The following is an 18,416-nucleotide window of genomic DNA, read 5'->3' as shown; positions in this document are numbered from 1 at the left end:
CTATCTTAGTCTTGTTACCTTGAGCCCTGGGAAATTTCCAGACTTGGGAAATCTAAGTCTAGATTAATGAACAGTGCAGCAGAGCCAAAATAGAGAAGGATGAATACCACTTTCAACTCTGTCAGAGGTCCGTAACAATAGAGGTAAAACACAAGTGTATACCTAGCTGTCAGAGAGCTCCTCCTCTAAAATGTTAGGAGTATTTGAGGTTTGTCTACTGCTAACATCATCCTAATTGGGAATAACATACAGAATTGATCATGGTTCTGAAATAAACTGTGACCAGGGGGTTCTTATAGTATTTTGTCAAACAGCATGAAACATTCTGAATCTTAAAAAAAGACTATGATGTTATTAAGCATATTTATTGATAACTGTAAAATAATATGTTATTCAAATATATATGTAGAGTTAATGATTTTAAGCACATCTTAGAGCTGCTAAATGAAATAAAAAACATATTGAGGTGAAAAATTATTTTGGTTATTCAAGCTGGTTTTCTTCTATTTCTATTCTTACCTGTCTTGATCTAAATCTATAGAGGATGACTTACAAGTGTCACACACTCCAGATAACATTTGGTAATGAGAAAAGTCTGTCCTGTCTTGGGCCTTGCACCCAGAGACTTCATGTATTACAGATAACGGGAAAACCTGAATGAGAACAATGTATTCAGCTGCCAAAGGAGTGTGCGATAAACTCTCAATCAGGCAATCGAGGTCAGTTCCTACAAGAATTAGCAAAGAAACCAAGCAAGGGCACTAGGCCTCTTCCATGTACTTTTTGGGGCTGAAGCTCACATTCATCAGTGGTTCAAAACCTTTTCTCTGCCTTCGGTGCTGGAAAAGTACAAGCAACAGAACAAGCATGGCCAGAGCTAAAAGTGCTCCTCCAACTGTGGATCCAACCATGACGGCCCACACTTGTGTTTCTTCAAGGGAACCTGGAAATATGAAAAGTCTGAAGTGAGGACAGCCCATAATTTCATTTTTCAAATCACATGGAATAAAGAACATGTCCCACAGCCCGGTAATTATGATTACTTGTGTGGCCTAGTGACCCACTGACCACAGGGGAAGCTGGTAATGCACCATGTAACCGACACACATAACAGAGCCAGAGATGTTTCCTGCCAGAGAAGTGTACAGCTGAATTGAAACTTCAACCTTTCATACAATTAAATTCATAAATTAAATTAAAGTCTTGAGAACAGGACAGATTAACAGTGACAAGACAAAAAGACCATTCTCTTATCTAATTTGGCCAAAGCTATGAATGATTTAAGCAATTTTTACTATAATGACATTTCAGCATAGCTGTTTCCAAGCTATTTGGGTCAACAGAAAACCCTATAAATTTTCCTAAGACCACAAAGCAGCCTATTGTCAGACTTTTAACTGAAAGCACTACTTCGTGATGTTCTGCTGACCAACTCCAGATCATATCGTCTGATTTGAACCACTTCTAGGGAACCACTGTCTTCTAGGATAATATTGTCCATTCTTAAAATAACACTGCTCCACTTGGCTGAATTTTGAGTTTTCTTTTATGCTTTCAGAAGCAAAAATTGCCTGCTCTCCTGTTCTGAAATATTATGCATATACTGAGATGGCAACAATTACGTTTGCCTAAACAGTCACAAAAAAACTCTCAAAAGGACTTAAGGTATTCAGAAGTTAATAAGACATACGGGCGTAAGGAGACAGATGGCTCAGGGAGGTATCACACTGATTTGTAAAAGCTAAAAAGTTGTGTTCCCCAATCTGCAGTCTCTGTCAACAAGACTCAAGGCAATCATGTCCAAATTCAATAAGGTCCCAAAATCAATTGTTTACCACTTTACCATCTTTCAAGTAAGAGCCAGCAGTGTATATTGATTTCTAATGTGGTTACATGAAGTAGAATTAGCAAGTCATATATTTAGATAAAAAAGAAAGGCTTGGATGTGAAAACTTTGTCTGAACACAGATCATGCAGACAGGGATAGATATGCAGCTTCACAGAGAGCTAACTATTTATGTAGGTGGGAGTTGAGAAGCAGCAGAATCACAAGACATCTTTGTTCCCCTCTGCATATCTCATGCCCAAGGGGCAGCAGCATTTCCAAAGCAGGAGGGAGGCAGTATTCCAAATGGAAGAGAACTTGAATTTCATAAAAGGAGAAGTTTAAATTTTTAGGGAAAATTCTGGGGACACCTCTGAGAAAAGCACTGCAGAACCAGCTAGCAAACCTCCCTAAATCAGGGCTCCCCTGCATGAATCCAGCCTGAGGACAAGGTTTTCAATCTTTTGCAGTCTATAGACCTCTAAACAGCCTCCACAGATTAAAACCACAGATATATGGTAAGCATTTAGAAGAAATTCCTGGCCACAGAAGTTAGATAAGCACCTACTGCCTCCCAAAGGAACACAGAGGTGAAGAAAGTAACTGCTCAGATTTAATCTTTGGCCAAGCAGCTGAAGCATGATTTTCATGCATCTCTTACACTTGTGCCTTTTACAAATATTTGTAACTTCTGTTGCAAAGTTTGGATTTTGTGCATAAATACTTTGGTTTCTTGTTTTTTGTATTTAGCTGATTTGTGTCAAAGGTAATTTCAAGCAAATAGACAAACCCTAAGGCACATCACACCTACAAACATGGAAAATCTTTAAAATTAGGGGTTTATAATGCAAAACATCCAGGTACATCTCCCCAGGGTATCCAAAGATTAATGGAGTTCATCTCTAATAAGATTTTCAACACATTGTTATTCAGGGCCCTGTTCAAAACAAGTATTTTCTAAAATGTCTGGCATTAGCCAGACAAGCTCCCTGGCATAGGCCTGACCTCTGACAGGTTAAAGGACCCTGTAACAGGTATAGACAGTGCTGGGAATGGGAGCCATAATCAAAGACTCCTTCAGCCCCAAAGAAGCGCTCTTGTCAGGGATGGAGCAGTTTAAGTTGATGCATTTTGCAGCAGAGCAAACTAAGTACGTGCAGACTTGTAGTTACCACAGCTTATGTGGTGAGTTGTAACTACCTGTGTGTGCTTGCTAGCAAACAGGTGAACAGACCCATGCATTTTGTGAAAGGTACCTTATTTTCCATATGCCTGTGTCATTGAAAACATGAGCTGTCTCATCGCTTGGAACAGCCTGCACACCTCTGAGACATACCTGGCAAGTCAATGGCATAGCTGTAGCCAAGCTGCTCCGCGGTTTGGAAGAGCTCATCGTTGGTCACAGGAGGGAAAAAAGGGACCATGTTGTACAGTCTGTTGTGACCGATGGGGGCCAGCTGCTCAGGCCAGGCATTGTCAGGGGGGTTAAACCGTTTCATCCACTCATCAAAGATGGCATCAGTAAAGGAGTGAAGAACCTGCAAATCCAGTCATGGGCAAGCACATTTATTAAGCTCTTTCAGAACCTGACAGTATTTAAAACACTCTCACCTAAGGTGGCAGCAGCTTTTGAAAGAGAGAGAAGAGGGCAATCTAATTTAGGTGGGTTTTACAGAAGGGGAAACCAGGATAGCTCATGAGAATCAAGTAAATTGTTCTACATAGGACATTTGGCTGTATACATCCTTATTGCTGCTTTTTCATAATAGGCTCTTCCTCCAGATGGCTTAATATCAGCTGCTTATTGAATAGGCAGGTCCATCATCTCTGGTGAGAGCCCTCTGACCTCATTCAGGTGAATGCACCTCTCAAACATATTTTAATCTGTCTCGTCTCTGAGCAGGTATGGAAAATTGCATAAAATTTGATTCCTTCATGCTCATCTTAGAGCGTGCCACCAGGTCCACAGATCCAGGTACCCGTGAATTAGATTAGGTCTTTCCAGTGAGTTTGTAAGTCTATAAAGCACTAAAATACAGGAAAGTTGTTTCTGGCAACTGTAACAGATGTCTGGGGCAATTCAGACTAATTTCTGAGGCACTCGTGATTTTTAATTACAACCCTGGAAAAAACTTAGAAAATATCCTATAGAAAATAATCCTGCATAGAACATTACAGCATTGTGAAATGAAGATTTCATTGTGTAAGAAAGAAATTCATGAACGAATTCAAGAATTATTAAGGAAATAAGCTGAAGAACGCTACATAAGTATTTAGATTAATTTCTCCAATAAAAGATAGAAAACTTAAAATAAAGGTAAGAAAGAAATTAATTGCATTAGCATTTATCTATATAATTACTGTGGTTTAATCTAACAAAGAGGAAAATAAATTGGCATAAATTTATTAGGAGGCAAAGATGTGCAAGCAGAGTCAACTGTTGGCATTTTATTTGCACAGTGACGCTTGTGCTGTTCATTGCAGTGCAGCACTTTACCAGTGCAACAGTGAAATCACATTATTTCTATTTCCCAAGAGCTCCTGAAGTCAGATATGCTTCTTTTTAGCCTGTGAATTTTGAAATGAAGGAACAAACTGCTCAGTCTACTGCTCTAAACTAACTAGCCCTACTTTCAGTTTACCTTGTAGCTGTAAAATTGTCTGGTGTAAGCCATTAAATTTAGATACCACCTGATGAAAGGATTGAGGGCAACACGATCTGGAATAGCAGCTTTTCTCCCTAGAAACTTATTTTATATTTTGCAAATCACCCTGAGATTTCTTCCCTCTTTATTTGACCATTGTGCAGGCACAGCAGTGTTCAAGAAAAGATACAAGATTTCTCCTTTTCTACTTAAAGGACTTATTTTTAGGGAATTCACTTTATTTCTATTCTGCAAATCTCTGGTGAGATAGGTGCCTTTCAAACACAGCCACTGCCACTCACACTGGGGAAAAAAGACTTACCACAAAGATGGGATCGTTAGCAGCTGCATGAGGGAGAACACTGGTCCCATTCAGGAAAGAGTGAACCAAATTATGAAGGCTCAGCATCGGCGAGTTAAGGGCTCCACTTGGTTTATCGAAGCCCTCTAGCGCATTCCTGTGGATGGGTAAAAGCAGCATCCAGTAACCATATTCTGCTGACAGATGCGCACATAAAGAAAACCTGTGACCCAGCCAGCTCTGGAGAAGCTGAAGGACAAACCTGAAACTGAAACTGGAGTTGCGAAAAAAGGGGGGGCTGTCAAACTCCTGCAGGGAAAGGCACCTCCTGACATCCTCTGCAGTGGGCAGCTGCTCACTGGAGCCCCTGGGCAGCCTCCGCTGCAGCGGCCCTTCATCACTCCCATTGCACAGCGTGACCAGGCGGTTGTAGTCATCCAAACTGAGTGTGAAACAGAAAGAGAAGCACAAGTCAGAATAAGGTGAGGACTTGTTGGCTTTTAGACCCATAGTATGAAAGAGGCCTTGGCTATACATATGAGAGAGCAGCGGTCAGGCACTGACACCTCTTGGGGCACCTCGCTTTACCTCCTGTGGCCTGGGAGACAAATTTATTGCAGAACTGCCACTGTGCCATGGCTTTCTGTGGCTCTGCATCCTCTGTGGACCATCAGTCATTTGGACCAAGAGTTACGAGGTTCATTGTTCACAGAGAGAGGATGCTCTAGAAAAGGCAAGCACAACTCCCTTCGCATCTTCTGCCCTCCCAAGGGCTTTGGAAGAACAGTTTTTGCCAGACAATATAAAACAGCCTTTTGAATTCTGAATTGACAAACTTTCAGTCCTGAGTAAAGACTAGCATTTTAACTCAAAAAAAGAGGGAAGTCCCACTGCAGGGCTTCAGGGTGGGCTGAGAAAATGCAAGGAACAACAGAAAATGGGATTTTAATTTCCATCCCTCATCTTCTCTAGAAAAAAAGCAACTGCAATGTTTTCCATCCTCTTTCTCAGGGCCTGGAGGACATCCTGCTTTTGCAAGGGTTGCCCAGTAGCTAATGGTGAGCAAGTCCTTTATATCAGGGAGAGGGAGAGAAAGAGAAAAGAAGGAGGAGAAAAACAGTGTAACACTTGTGAAAAAATTCTATGCTATTCAGTATGAAATGAAACGGCATTTTCAGAAACTCCTGAAGTAAACAAAAGCCCTTCTCTGTTTAACTTTGGCAAGGCAAAAGTTTAGTCACTTCAGTTTTCAGGAAAAAACAAAGCCCTATTTATCTTAGAGAAAAAGTAGGGGTGAGATTTAAAGCCAAGTGGTGCCTAAAGCTGGAATTTCAAGTAGCTCTTTAGGTACGCAGAGAAAGAGGCACTTTTGAAAAGCCCTGAGCTCTTGGTACCTCCATCTGACTGATTACATGCTACCCCTGCGCTGACAAGAGAATGTTATATGGGTATTGTAACGGGCAGCATCTGATGTCGTAAGCACCCCAGTCCTGTGTGTGAATCTCCTATCAAAGCCCTACTGTCACCCAAATCAGTATATGCCTACAGAGAGCTGACAGCAAGCTCCTGGTTGTCTCTGCACTGTTTTCCATGTGAAATCTCAGTCACTTTGAAGTCAGTCCCCAAACTGCACTAAACATTTCAGGGTTAAGGTCTCACCCAGTACAAGGGAACAGATTTTTCAGCCTGTCTCTAGCTCCCTATATGCCAAAACAGTTTTCTGTTTCTGCTGCCAAAATCAGTTGGGTGTTTGTTAGAGAGAACCAACAGGCAGGCATTTCTTCCTTAAAAAATACTTGCCAATATGCAAACTCCGCAGACTTTTGGCATCTTCAAATTGGCTGAACCGACTAAAATCCTGTATCAAAAGAATCATCTTTAAAAAATATACTCCCATAATACCAGGAAGGAAATTTACACAGCACCATCTACACACACACTGACCATGATTCCCAGTTTTAAAAAAGATGACTTGGCTTTTCTCCTGCCTCTCACTCACTGAGGGAGAGGGGAGCCCATGCTGTCAGCACTGAATTAAACAATGTTTGGTCAGTATGCAAGCTTGCTTTGGATATTCTCATACCTGTTACAAACTATTTGCCACTGGGAGAACCTGGAATTCAGGCTGATCAGCCCCAGGTCATCTGGCCGCTGTGCTCCAAAGAGCTGGTCCGTGCAGATGTCGCACTCATTTCTACCCGTGGCAAAGTTCCAGTAGGGCAACGCGAAGGAGTCGTTGCCTGTCAGTCGCTGCAATAGACAGAAACAGGTTAGCAGTGAATCATCTTCAAAGGAAAGAGGAAGAAAGGGACTCCTGCAAGTTTTTTTACTGGGTATTCATTGGATATTTCACTGGATATTCTGTTTTTCATTCTGCATTTCAGCTACATGCATTTCACAACCTTGTTCCAACTCCTTTCAAAAGATGGGGGCATTAAGTCAGTCCAAGCAAATACATTGTTACTAGTTTCTCTGATGTTGGACTGCACTTCTTTTGGCTGTGTTAGGCTGTCTGCCAACTCAGAGACCAGGCAGGAGAGCAGGAGCAACCTGAATTGAGCCTTAAAGCAACTAAGAGGCTTTCTGAGTGATGTAAGTGGGTAATGGATAAAATTGTGCATGTGGTTTGCTTTCACTCCAGAAAGCCTAGCCCTAGGGAAGAATCTGATCTTGCATTAATAGAGGAATACGGTGCATTTGCTTGTGCTTGCTTTTTAGCTACGATTTCACACAAGCGAGATCCTGCAGATATTTTGATACCAACCATTTTCATTAGAGAACTGCAAGGCTGAAACACATTAACATTGCCAACGTAGAAGTAATGCAAATGGAAATGAGTCAATGCTTCAGCAACTGACTGCAGCCACGATAACATATATTTCTTTAAAAGATGTATTGCTAAATATATGTATGTTTTAAATGTATCGCATGGCACATTTAAAGGGGTTAGTATTTAGAGTTGCTTTCATTGGGATGGTATCTTCAACGTCAAGAGACAATATCTGTTAACATGTTTTACATGTATGTAATTTGCTTTGATTTTATTACTAAATACTGTTAATTCACATTTTCTGTCCTCTATTGTGGAGATGAAGAAAAAATCTCCATGATAACCTTCACATCGTTGTTCACAGTGAGAAGCTGTTCAGTCCTCAGTACCTGGAAAGCACTAACTTCACTTTAAACAAAAAAGGATCAGTGAGCAAACACTCCTAGAAGTTTGGGTAAGAAGCTATCCTGGGAAATAGGTTACCCTTGTCTGGCTCAACAAAGTCACATAGCAAAAGAGAGAAGCTGCATGAGGAAAGGGAAGGCTGTTCAGCTAACCTGCAGGTCTCTCTCCAGCAACAGCAAATGGTACCTATGCCAAGTAACAAAGGCAGGTCCTTTGTGGGAGAAATCGATACCTGTGAACGGGTGGCCAGGCCCTACAAAGAGAAGATAAAATAAGCACTTAGGCACCAAATGAGGTTGGAGAGAAAGACAGCACCTTCTTCTATTGCCTGGGGTGGAGTTAAACAAAAACCTGCAGCTCTGCACCTTTGGACAGAGTGTGCACATCACAAGTTACAACACTTCTGTGAGACAAGAGAAACAAACTCCTCTGTGGTTATTCACTTCAGTGCTTCTCAAAACTTCACATTCCCCTTAAAGTTGGACACTGTGAAGATTTCTTACCCTTGTAGTGGATTTTGGTTTTAAGAAACAGTCTTATTGTCTGAAATCTTAGCTTCTTCCTGATATGTACCACATTATTTCATTCTCTTGATCAGCTGCAGGACCTATACAACGTATCAATTGAGAATCTCAGCATTTTCCATAACCTGCCAACAGTATTCCAATGTCCTTTGCCGATTTTCTTTAAATTGTGCTTGTTATTTCTTGTATTGTGCTCTTGTTATTACACATGAGAACTAAGACACTCAAAGGATGGAGGCTTCAAACCACATATGGATTTATTACTGCAGCAAGCTTCAACCCACATATGAATTTATTTACCACTGCAGCAGCACTAGAAGTTGCCTCTTTCCCTTTCCACATTTCTGTCCTGTCCCCTGAAGGACCTTTGCTCTTGCTAGGCTAGAGACTGCTTCCTTCAGCCCTGCAAAATAGAATAGTGTCAAAAGGACACAGTGAAGAAAACTGACTGCAGGGTAGCAGATACCCTCTAGCAAGGAGGTAGATATAGGCTGTTCAGCTTGTACATAGGACTAGCAGGTAGAAAAGTCATACTGGTGCTGTCTCCAGCAAGAGCTGGGCTTTACAAAATAGGGCTGGTATAGGTACTTCTGTCTAGAAGGGCTATGAGGACCGAAATTCGGATCTGGGAGAAAGCATGGTGTTAGATACCCAAACCTCTGACCTGGTTTGGTTTTAAAAGCTGGCTGTGGTTAGCCAGGCAAATCCCATCCTTAGTGTCTTGCTCATGGGCACAGAAAGCAGTAGCACTCTGGTCCCAGACATGTCTGCATGCTCTCTGCCTTCACCGCTGCAGAGCCCCTTTCCCACTGCTACTGCATTTACCTCATCCTGTGGACTAGAAACACTTTTTTGAAGTCAGTCACTGCCTAACCACACTTCAGTTCACCCAGCAATGGAGCCTGTGAACAGCCTCCCTGTCAGACAGAAGATGCACCAGGAGTGTGGCTGGTATGCTCCAGCCACCATGGGATGGGGGGGACCAGAGCACAGCAGGTCTGAAGCGCACCTCTCTCAACTGCAGATGGCCACCAGCTTCTCACCACCGTTTCGCTCAACAGATCTGCCCCTACTGGGACTCACTGCTTGATGAAGTAGCACAGCTTTGTTAAGCATACTTAAGTTTGTTCAGCAACGATACTTTTCACCCTTCCCTTTACCTGCAGAGCCCATGGGATAAGATAAGCACTAACCTAGCAGCGTGTCTCTGACTGAGTAGTAATGAAGCCAAACAAAGTAGTTATAAATACTACAGTTGGCAATTTGCGGTTCCTCTCCAGTGGGACCAAGCAGACTTGTCCGGTGCTGAGTTGCAATTACATAGTCTGGGTGAATGGTTGTCTTTGCACGGTCAAGAGCATTGAAGAATTGCTCTCTCTCCTCTGGCGTCAGGGAGTGGACATTCTTCCTGACAACTGCTGGCTTCTTCACGTTGCATTCGGGGCCAGTCCAGCCAAACTTGCAGTCACCACAGTTATAGCCAGCAAAGTTTCCTGAATCAGGAGGGAAAGAGCAGTCATGACATTGTGAATCAGAGAAAACTAACAGTGAATGTAGAAAAATTATGAATTAGCACTCTTTCCTGCCAGAGACACCAGTTCCTGGAAGGGACAGCTGCTGAGCAGACTGGCAGTTTTGCCAATTGCCTAACCAAAAGGATGGCTTGCTTCCCAGAGCCACGGCAGGGCCAAGAATCACACTCAGCCAATTGGGGAGGTGAAGCACTGGGTAATGGGCTTGATGCTCCAAGATGCTCAGAGCTTCATGAAGCCCTCAGGCATGAGAGGAGTCTCAGCAAACAGAGGGCTGAGCACTTCAAGTTAAGTGAAGTGCTTTGCTCGAGTGGCTCTCAAGTACTCCCAGGCTTCCAGGATCAAAGCCAAAAAAGGGTCAACTCACATGGATCCTTAAGCACAGAAAAAAAAATCCCCAAACAAAACAGTTCTCTTAAGGACAAAACTTTGGAAAAACTAATGTCTGTTAACAGTGTGTCTGGGACCCAACACAATCCAGGATGAGCACCAGGGGTGCTGCAGGTCACGCTTTAAGCATTATTAAATGGTGCTGCAATAAGAGCCTGAGAAACACTGCAGTACTGTCATTCCCCGCTGGCATCATTCCTAGCACAAGTAATTGGGTCTGCTCTAGGCTATTAGCTCAGACCCTGGAAGAGCTCAGGAAAGCAGAGCTTTCTTCAAGCATGGCCTCTCACCCACCACAGCAGACTGCCAGCAGCAGCAGAAAGGCCCTGTTGCCTTTGCCTTTGCCTTTGCCTTTGCCTTTGCCTTTGCCAGGGGAGATGGGGAACAACCAACGAACTGCTCCTGCAGCAGACATCTGCCTCCTGCTGCACACAGGCAGGCTGCTGGCATAGCAGTGGTGTCGGACAGTGGGCATTCATTTAGGAGGATGAAGACATGTGCCAGAAAAAGCAAGTAGCTTATAGTTTTATGAAAGAAAGAAGATTACACATGTTACTATGATGAGGGCAGAGATTAAGATAGGGGGGAAGCAACATGGAAGGTAGATTTTATCACAGTATCCTGAGAGTCCCATCAGAAGAGCACAATTGCTGTTGTGAATTTGGTGTATTCCACTATCTGCATACTTGCTCAGTCTTGACAACTCAGCCTAGCCATTAGGGCCAGTCACATACTTCAGCACGTACTGACCAGATGGCAAATATCGGGAATATCTTGAAACACTGCCTCAATTATGCTATGTGTATTGAACAAGTTTCATATGTGGACCATGAACTTCTGGAAAGCAGCTGTTGTCCCCTCATGCCCAAAGGTACAATTCAATCCTTTTTAAGAGAAGAGGGGCAAAGCAGAAATTAACCATGAAAAGATCTGTTAGCAATCTTTTTTAAGACTGGTGGTCACACTTCCATTAATTCAAATGACCCATCTACTCACAGCATTGTATAAGCATCACACGGAAACATAGCACTAATAGAACCAAAGTTAGGTCAGGACCATGCTTCTCCTGTCTGGTCTTGGTACCAGAACAAGACTCCACCAGTCACTTGCTGAGGCTCTGATGGTGCCTATTCCTCTCTCAGTAAGGGCCCTTTGGTTCCATCCAGCTCTTGAAACCCATGCTCATTTTATCAGACAATACCCATATTTTAGATATATTCTATGCACCTCCTTGAGGCTATGAAAAGGAATTTGCAAAAGCCTGAAACTGTTGGTTATCTTCATGGAGAAAAAAGCTTTTCTCCACTTGTACGGCATCTGGAGCCAGGTGGACCAATGACCCCTCACCTGTTTCCCTTGCGCAGGTGTTAATTAAATCCAATTGATACTCTGCAGAATTAACTATCTTAACCACCTAATCTATGAAGTAAGCCAAGGGGTTCATTCCTTCACCCACTTCTCCCACTGACACTTTTCAATGGGAGATCAGCTTTTACTGGGTAAGAAGGAGGACTGCAGCAAAGAAGATGCTGGCGAACAGGAGGAGATGATTTCCAGGCGAAGTTCTGCTGATTGTGTGGAACATTTTTGTAACATCTGCAGATCTATTCGGCAACGTTCTCTTGTCAGAAATGCACACAACAGCAACACTTCATGAAATAAAAAGTTGCTTTTTGTCATTTTCTTTCAGCAGACTCTATGCATCACAGGACTTTAATTACGAAATGGTGAGGAGCTGATGGAGGTCTGGGATTTCCCACACTGCAAACAGGAATGACTGCAATACTCAGACCTAGGTCTTTTATGTCCCACCCAAATGACTTTTTCAGCATTTGTTTCTCAAGCGTTCTACTAGGCCACTGGTCTGGAAATGATGCATTGCTGTTTTCAGAAAGTTTATTTACTGCCTTGTGGACTTCCCAGATGATAACACTGTGAACTGTTATGTCCTAATCTCTTACAACTTAACTGTGTCTACTACACTGGTGATGCTGGACTCCAACAGTCAGGTCTAGGAAAGCAGAAAAAGCAATCTCATATTATCAGGATATAACACACAGTAGACATTTAAAGGAAGACAGTGAGATCCTTTCGAGATTTTTTTTTAATACAGGGACCTTAGGAACATAGAAGGACTCATGCCTACGCATTTTTTTTCCTTCAGTGACTAACAAGTAGCAACTCAGCATACTACCTTCTCTGGGGCTATGCCAGGAACAACAGAGATAATTCTCATCTCTTGTGGTTCCTAGAGAATATGGTGTGAGAGGTCATTCTGGCACACAGACAGGAAACCACGTCATGGATGGGATCCAGATGCTCCCTGCTTTTTCCACTGCTTTCAGGAATTACCATCATAATGCCTCTGGGTAATAAAAGCCATCTGGGGTGTCTTCTCCACTAACCCTTTCGTCTGTAGATTGGATCACATGTCTTGGGAGCTGTCTTCTTCTGCGTCTAATCTCACCATCATTAACAGTGCTCTTTCCCAGTCAAGTTGGGTGAATCTGGCTGTTTCTGTAGGCACTATGGCAACACAACTTCCCCCAGTGGGTCAGGCCATGGGCATGACATTGAGAAAAAGACACTTCTAATGACACAACACTTGGTATGTGTTAATACGCATTACTGGTGTATGCTAACACCAGCTATCACACACCACTGTAGCTGCTCCTCCATCCCAGTGATCGCCTGAGCTCACAGAGATTTGTCTACCTCTGAGCAGTCATAGCATGTGGTTGGCTTTCAGACACTGAGAGTAACACAAATTAATAACCCCATCAATTCGGTGTCTTTCCTTCAGTAAAAAGCAACCCATCCAACACTCATCATCTTCTGCCCTGTTTTTTCTTGTATGAAGATGAAATCAGCAGCTGCCATGCCTCTTCAGTCCACAAATACCAGCTCAATACACATCATTTATCAGATGGGGAGAAAGGAACATTTTGAGACTTCTTTAGCCATTACATTAAAACAGGAGTTACATTAGATTTGAAAGATCAGCATACTGCAGTATCCCAAATGTAGGATCAGGACTGCTACCATGCGAGACAAATAGCTCTTCTCTTCTAGCTCTTCATTTGGACATACTGTTAGGCTATAGGATGTGGAAGATCTGTACCTAGCATGAGCTTTAACAGGGTCATCAAGGTATGGTTATAATTTAGTATAATCCAACAGCCGCATTGCCCTACAACAAGTAAATGAAGCATGTGGGGTCGTATTTGGAGGACAGTGGACATGTGATGAGCCAGCCATAGGAGGGCATCTTCTAAGCATGCAGCCACATACCAAGAAGAAGATAAGAGGGTGTGAACCAGCCATCAGAGAGCTTCTTCTAAACACATAGCCGCATACCAAGAAGAAGATAAGAGGAAGAAAACATCTGCAGTTGGATACATGGGAAGAACACCAGGAATTAGGTGATGCAATAAGGACACTTACCGAGCTGCGTGATTGCCTCGTGCAAGAGGGCTTTTACCAATCAAAAGGGGCGTGACCGCATGTAGAGATAGAAAACTCTGTATATAAAGGGATCGTGGGAACAATAAAGTGGCTTCTGCTTGATTCACATTGAATCGTGTAGAGTCCATCGTCGTCCCTCCTCAGAAGCATATTTTGTAACTACTTTAAAAACTCATTTTTACCTAATGGGAGAGCTGTCTTCTCAGCTACATGGCTTAACTGGCAATTTGCTTACAGCTAAACAATAGAATTTAAACTTTCTGTCCCCAGCTGGATTATATATTGCACACGAATGTGAAAAGATTCAAATTTTTTTTTATCAGAAAACTTCTGTGGAAAAAAGAATTAGAGTCATGTTCAGCACATGTTCACACATCAACCTCAAAAAGTGGCTGGAAAAAAAAAATAATAATAATTATGTTTAACTCCTCAGTGAACTCAAACCACATCATTGTTAATCATTGTCACAATCTGTACTAGCAGCCACATGACTGACCACAGTGATTTTTTCACAACAACCTTCTGTACTGAGTTTTTTAAACGCTATACCAGATCTGTATCACATCAGTAGAATTTTTACCTTTAGAACTCAAAATAGCACTTAGTTTCTAAATCTTCTAAAACAGTATTCTTTTAAACTGAATTTAACTATCCCACCAAAATACTGCTTTGTTGTGTAACTACCTACAAGTGTCAATGTTCAGGGTTAGACTAGTGCATCCAACACTTGGTCTATTTCAACACACCTTGTTGAAAAACAAATTACCCTTCACATAGTACTGCACACTGTCAGGAACTGTCATCAGGTCATTTCAGTTTAAGAATTTATATAAATTGAATTAATACTGGGTGCACGCAAATCAATTGCAGAACACATACAATGGATTCAAAACTGAAATTAGGAACTTAAAACTCTTTTCTGTCTCCTGGCTACATTCGTGCCATAACCACATCTTTTTTTCTAGAGATTACATTTTTGCTGCCACCAACATAGAGTGAAACATGCAGCAAGCAGCATCCTGACAACAGACTTAAAATTATCTTTTTGATCATGTGCAAAAAGTGGGAAGTAAAGGTGAATCATTCTGTTGTACGAATCTTATTCTGTTATATTTGTCCTCAGTTAAAGAGAGACTAGTGCATATTACCTTCTAAAGCCTAGAAATATAGGGGGTTTTATTTTCCTTAGAAAATCCACATTAATTTGAGAGCAAATATAAAAATAATCTGATCCCACAATAAATACCCATCAATACCTGTTTGTGTTTGGGATTTTCTTTTTTTTTCTGCCCCCCCCCCGAAATATTCAGCACTCAGACGGGGATGGATGTGATATTGAGACATTTTTCATCAGTGAGTAAGCAGCAACAACGAAAAGCCAAATTTTCAGTGTTCCTTTTATCCTTAGCTATTAAGTTTTCAGCAGAAAGCTCGAATAGATTCATTTATTGCGAGAACTCCAGAATCCCGTTTTGGAAAATCCTGGCCCCTTCTCCTCACAGCTCCTACAGGTTTCCTACCTAACCACCATCAGCTATGTGACACATTTAAATGGCAGTGTATAACCAAATACAGCTAGCTACATGGCAGTTGGAGTTCCCACAGGTTATCGTTTACACCATGTCTAAACTATAAATAGTGCCAAGATGGCACTGGAACACAACCGTTTATATTGTTAAAATGCCAGAAAGAGCCTCGGCATGGACTGGAGTTTGCACAAGCCAGGAACCATTTCAAATACGCAGTTTGCACATAACATTAATTTGGAAAACAGGATACCTTAAATAGTAGACATGTGCATTGTTCCATGTCCCTTTGAATGCAGATATTTAATTTATGTTACCTACCACAGGCACCACAGCCCTAGGTGCCTAATAAAGGCCACATGTCACACCATTTAAAACTTTGGTGTGCAGACAGCCAACCAGTGTATAAAACAGAGTAAAAAAACTGCAACAAGATAGTGATAGACACAGACACACAATTACCACCATTGCAAAAGCATCAGATCTAATTCAAACCCCACATAGTTGTGAACTTCTTAGTGTTCACCTAGGAATGCCTTTGCTTGCAGCATCAAGCAGAGTAGAGCCCAGGAAACCTTTCTGAATATCATCCTTAAGGATGCCATCCACATTAATGTTTTATCACTGGTATATTTAGATAATAAAGACTGAAGGGTATGAAGTGGGAGAAGCCGGACTTAAAGAGCCAAAGAGAGGAGACAGCTCAGCAGAAGTTAAGGCTGAATGAAAGAACAATGCATTCTGGTCTCATAACTTGGGACTCAGTCCTGCAAATATCAAATACTGGTGCTAATCTCTACCTGGACAAGCGGATTAATGTCTGCTTATGCAGACCACATCTGTCTACACTGCTCTTCAACTTAGTCCCAGGTTTTGATGCGCTAATCGCTTGGACTGTGTAAATACTGGTGCATGCCCATGTGCTTCAGTGCTCTTCTGACTCAGGGTCTATGCCTGTATATGATACCTGTCTTTAGTTTTGGAGTTATAGAAGTCTTTAAAATGAAAAAGCCCTACATTCAATTTTTGTAAATTGTCTGGAAAAGTACTTCCGCATCAGCATTTGAAATCTAGTCAAAGAAAGACATAAAAACCAATCTATACTCTGAAGTCTGTTATAATTTTGAGGAGCTTCAACAGGTATCAATGTAAGTCATCTGTCCCTACCTCTCTGCTTTCACTTGATAATAGCACTGCAAAACTTAACCTCATTGGCTGAAATTTTCTGCAGTGCTTCCTTCTCAGATTGATCTGGTCTTTTTTGACAGTGAGAGCCAAGATGTATTTTAGACAAATCAGTTCAGCTAGTCCTAAGAATCAGGTTAAAGGAAAGCAGGCTATTCTTCCCATGTTAGCAAATTCATACAATTTCATGTTCCCAACAAGAAATCCCAGGCTGCATTTGACATCTGCCTAGCAAGTGACTTCAGTGCTTGAGACGTGCCTTTTGCCTGACTCCTGCTACCATCTCCTACCAGCCCTGCAAAGCAGCCTGGGCTGAGGTTGTGGTTCCTGCTCATTTTAACCCTTCTTCAACTAGGGATGCTGCTGGGAAATGGTCCTGTCATCTTATCCTGCCCTGGTGTCACCTTCCTCTTCCCCCTCTCTTGCCAGTGCTAGTGAACTGGTCTTATTACAAGCTGGTCCTTTTGGCCAGGTTAGTCTTCAAGTAGATCCCATCCCTGAGTGTTTCACCTCCAGCATGTGAAGACAGAAGCCCAAGCAAAGTCATGGGTGGGAAGGAGCGTCTGGAGATGGGGAGGAGAAGGATGGATGGACTCTTTGCTGATTGTACAAACCAAGTGAGCTGCAGACTTAGTTAACAACCCTGGGAAACACCATGGCCAGACATCCATGCATTTTCGGTGCACAGGGATATATCATGCTGCCAAGTACTATGTCAAGAGGAATTTATCTCTGATCAATGATGATCAGATCTGTGGAGAAAGGTGATGGGTGGCTACAGGGATAACTCCAGAGACAAAGAGGTAAACCCAAAAGTTTGCATGAAAGAAAACACTTTTTAGACTCCATTACTCTGAAAAAGAGCTGATAGTACCATGAACATAACAGTATTCTTAGGATACTGATAATATTTGGAGTCTTATTGTTGCCTTACACCACCAGGGACGTTTCTGGCCTTTGGAGCAAGGTTAGTGGACTCATCTATCCCCATCCCCTCAACCCAGCACCCTTCTCACCTGCGCACCGACAGCTCTTGTTGAAGAACTTGAGGGGCCACCATTCTCGATCATCCACATTTCGAAGGGTGTAGGGGCCACTCCAGGGCTGAGTGTCTGCCTGCACGTCCTGACACCCTCCCCTGCCTTGCAGGGATCCACAGATGTTGCCTGGCTCTGCCCCCAAGGCTGGGCAGCAGCGTTTTGAGTGAAGGGCATCCACTGTCATGCAGGCACGGGGGAACTGTGCCTGCACCCGTGAGGGACAGCAGCAGCTCAGGTAGCCCAGGCCAGCCCAGAAGAGCCACCTCAGGGTGCTCATTACAGCTGGGTGCAGGCTCTGCCTCTCTGCTGGAACTGAGCGAGTGAAGCAGGGATTTTTCCGCCGTGGGACAGTCTGGCCTTGACACAGCTCCATGCCCCAGCCAACTGGGATAATCCCTCTCGCTGCTGAGGATGCTGGTGTTGGGTGTTTGTTTAATCCTGGTCTCCAATAGTCTTGAATGCAGTTCAAAAGATGGATGCTTTGGCTCTGTGGTGCCAGTCCAGCAGCCACGGCTTTGAACAGGGTTTATATAGAGGCTGGGAGAAGGTCTCATTAGAGGGATTAGCACGGCACAAATCCTCGTGTTTTGCACATGACATCAAGGGCAGAAAAAACACCAGCGTGAGAGCAAGTTCTGCAGGCTGTGGCAGCTTGTCAGGAGAGTGAATGCCTCAGATTCATTTCTTCAAGTCTTTCACAAGCTTTGAGAAACTGATGGTCTGGTTTTAGCTGAGGTTGCTGGAGAAAGAGGTTTAATCTTTTAATCAAAACCCTGTAAACAGATGATAAATAGAAGAGGAAACCGCT

General features: G+C 42.7%; 1 protein-coding gene across 1 annotated transcript; it reads right to left on the bottom strand.

Annotated features, from left to right (window-relative positions):
- Positions 1-349: 349 nt before the first annotated feature.
- DCT (dopachrome tautomerase) lies at positions 350-18,198 on the bottom strand. The gene is made up of 8 exons (XM_030476190.1): positions 17,585-18,198; positions 9,664-9,963; positions 8,099-8,199; positions 6,855-7,021; positions 5,034-5,213; positions 4,793-4,928; positions 3,162-3,363; positions 350-943 (listed from the first exon to the last, which is right to left on the bottom strand). Exons 1-8 carry the CDS (start codon positions 17,979-17,981, stop codon positions 762-764), a joined length of 1,665 nt encoding a protein of 554 aa, XP_030332050.1. The 5' UTR covers positions 17,982-18,198; the 3' UTR covers positions 350-761.
- Between the last annotated feature and the right edge of the window lie 218 nt (positions 18,199-18,416).

Source organism: Strigops habroptila, chromosome 2 (genome assembly GCF_004027225.2).
Source record: "Strigops habroptila isolate Jane chromosome 2, bStrHab1.2.pri, whole genome shotgun sequence".
Lineage (NCBI taxonomy): Eukaryota > Metazoa > Chordata > Aves > Psittaciformes > Psittacidae > Strigops > Strigops habroptila.
Note: the sequence above shows the minus strand (reverse complement) of the source record. Positions and strands in the feature narration are given on the sequence as shown.

Excerpts from the sequence above, each read along its gene's own strand:
- DCT (XM_030476190.1), bottom strand. The coding sequence starts at position 17,981 with ATGGAGCTGTGTCAAGGCCAGACTGTCCCACGGCGGAAAAATCCCTGC. Across the intron at positions 4,929-5,033 it reads AACTCCAGTTTCAGTTTCAG|GAATGCGCTAGAGGGCTTCG; the intron begins GTTTGTCCTTCA and ends ACCCATCCACAG. Across the intron at positions 944-3,161 it reads CTATGCCATTGACTTGCCAG|GTTCCCTTGAAGAAACACAA; the intron begins GTATGTCTCAGA and ends TCATATTTCCAG.